The sequence below is a fragment of the Octopus bimaculoides genome, chromosome 1, assembly GCF_001194135.2.
Source record: "Octopus bimaculoides isolate UCB-OBI-ISO-001 chromosome 1, ASM119413v2, whole genome shotgun sequence".
NCBI lineage: Eukaryota > Metazoa > Mollusca > Cephalopoda > Octopoda > Octopodidae > Octopus > Octopus bimaculoides.
In genome coordinates this window covers 99,503,499-99,505,484 of record NC_068981.1, presented here as the reverse complement: position 1 = coordinate 99,505,484, position 1,986 = coordinate 99,503,499, and the positions used below count along the sequence as shown (strand labels likewise).

Sequence of the window (1,986 nt, the reverse complement as noted above, 5' to 3'; positions counted from 1 at the left end):
TCTCTCTCTCTCTCTCTATATATATATATATATATATATATATATATATATAAACGTGTGTATATATATATATATATATATCCACACATATATATATAAACATATATATGTACATATAGCATATATACGTGTATATACATATGTATAAGAATATATGTATATACCACACAAACACACACACACATTTAATAGAATATTATATTCTCATATCAGCCACTTTACCAATTGGTTCCATTTCAAGAGTCTTAACAATCATCAGAAAAGGCTGTAAGGAATAGAATGGTGTGGTATTCTAATCATTAGAGGTCTGAAAGTGTCACATCTGGTTTGCTGGTTTTATGGCGATTGTAAAAATCAGAGCAAAATCGTCCAGGTCAAAAACCCGGGAAGAAAAAAGTTTTCTTAATTTATTGGAGTTATTCCCCTTGGATTGGGAGATTAAAAATAAAGCTTATGTTAATTAGATATTTGTTTGTAGGGTGGCGTTATGATCAACATAAGGGTGGGGTGAAATGAAAATGTAGGAAAGTGAGGATGGGAAATGATTGGGGAAGGTTAATTTTAACTCTTATATTATTCCTTCAAATTTCCATGACAGGAAAAAACTGAGTGGGATGTACTTCAATACTTATGTCTATATTGTGGTCAGCCAGTATGCAAGAACAAATGTGGGCTCATGTGTACCTACCTAATGTGGTAGGTACAGAAAACCTCACTTTTATTATAATTAAGGTAGGTACCCAGATGAAGAGAATTCTTTAGGATGATCCTTTACTTAGCTATATTTACCAAAAGAAAATCATTGATCGTTGTTTTTCTTTGGTGCATAAAAGTACATCATGGCTATCACCAGCAGCAGGCAATTACTGCTACTTCCACTGCCAGGACTACTAGATCACATAATTCTGGCCTCTTCGAAGCTTGTCAATGATAGACATCTTGCGGCTGGAAATAGCAGTAACTGCTGCACTAGCCATATACATAGAAATAAAGATCCAAATCAGGCACAGATGTCACTAAAAGCCAATAGGTGATAGTTATGATGTGCTTTTACACACCAAAGAAAACCACTACTAGCCTCATCTTGCTCCCTGCACTCCACAAGACATTGTACAGTCACTTTCTTGTTTGATGATCCATGAAGGTTTCTGCTGGATCCAGTCTTCACATGAATAGGTAGGCAAGCCCTAATATACTAATAGCCTAATATGCTAATAGGCAAGCCTTAATATGCTAATGGTGGGAGAACAAACACAGACACAAAAACACACATATAGACACACATATATATATATATATATATATATGATGGACTTCTTTCCGTTTCTGTCTACTAAATCCACCCACAAGGATTTGGTCAGCCAAAGGCTATAGAAGATACTTGCCCGAGTTGTCATGCAGTGGGACTGAACCCAGAACCATGTGGTTGGGAAGCAAGCTTCTTATCATACATTCCAAAAGAGCAAAGACGAATGAAGTAGTAAATAGAGGTGACAGTAAGAACTGCAAAAACCAACACAGTAGCTGAGAGAAGTATTAGTTCAGAAGAATTGAGAATAATTCTGTGGTGGTTGGTAACCTTAGGTCAATGCTAACAAGCAGATCTATGATTGAAGGCACCTCAGCCATGAGTTATTACATCTTTTGTTAAATATGGTAATATGCAATTTAGGATGAGATTTGGTTGCTACTTTCAGTGGGTTGAATGACTACATAGAAGCCCCTTCATCACCTTACAGTAACATGGTGTTGAGGAACATTTAATTTAACTAAACCAACAAACACGTATTTTAGAACAACTTACAATTGACCTTCAGCTTTCCCATGATCTCTCTCAACTTGTCGTTTCAAACGCTTTAGATTTTTCACCATCAGATTTTTTCTTGTAAGCTGAATATGGTAAAAAATAGTTTATAATAGGATAAAATACTTGTTTCTATTTATGATTTGATAAATACTACAATATATATATATATATATATATAT

The 1,986-nt window shown here is 34.6% G+C and overlaps 1 protein-coding gene across 1 annotated transcript in view; it reads right to left on the bottom strand.

Annotated features, from left to right (window-relative positions):
* LOC106872258 (probable tubulin polyglutamylase TTLL9) overlaps positions 1-1,986 on the bottom strand; it is a 57,500-nt gene that overhangs the window by 32,196 nt on the left and 23,318 nt on the right. Inside the window, exons 6-7 of the mRNA XM_052967190.1 lie at positions 1,805-1,890; positions 900-969 (exon numbers count right to left, since the gene is read on the bottom strand). Of these exons, the coding sequence (XP_052823150.1) occupies positions 900-969; positions 1,805-1,890 (156 nt within the window). The remainder of the gene's footprint in view (positions 1-899; positions 970-1,804; positions 1,891-1,986) is intronic.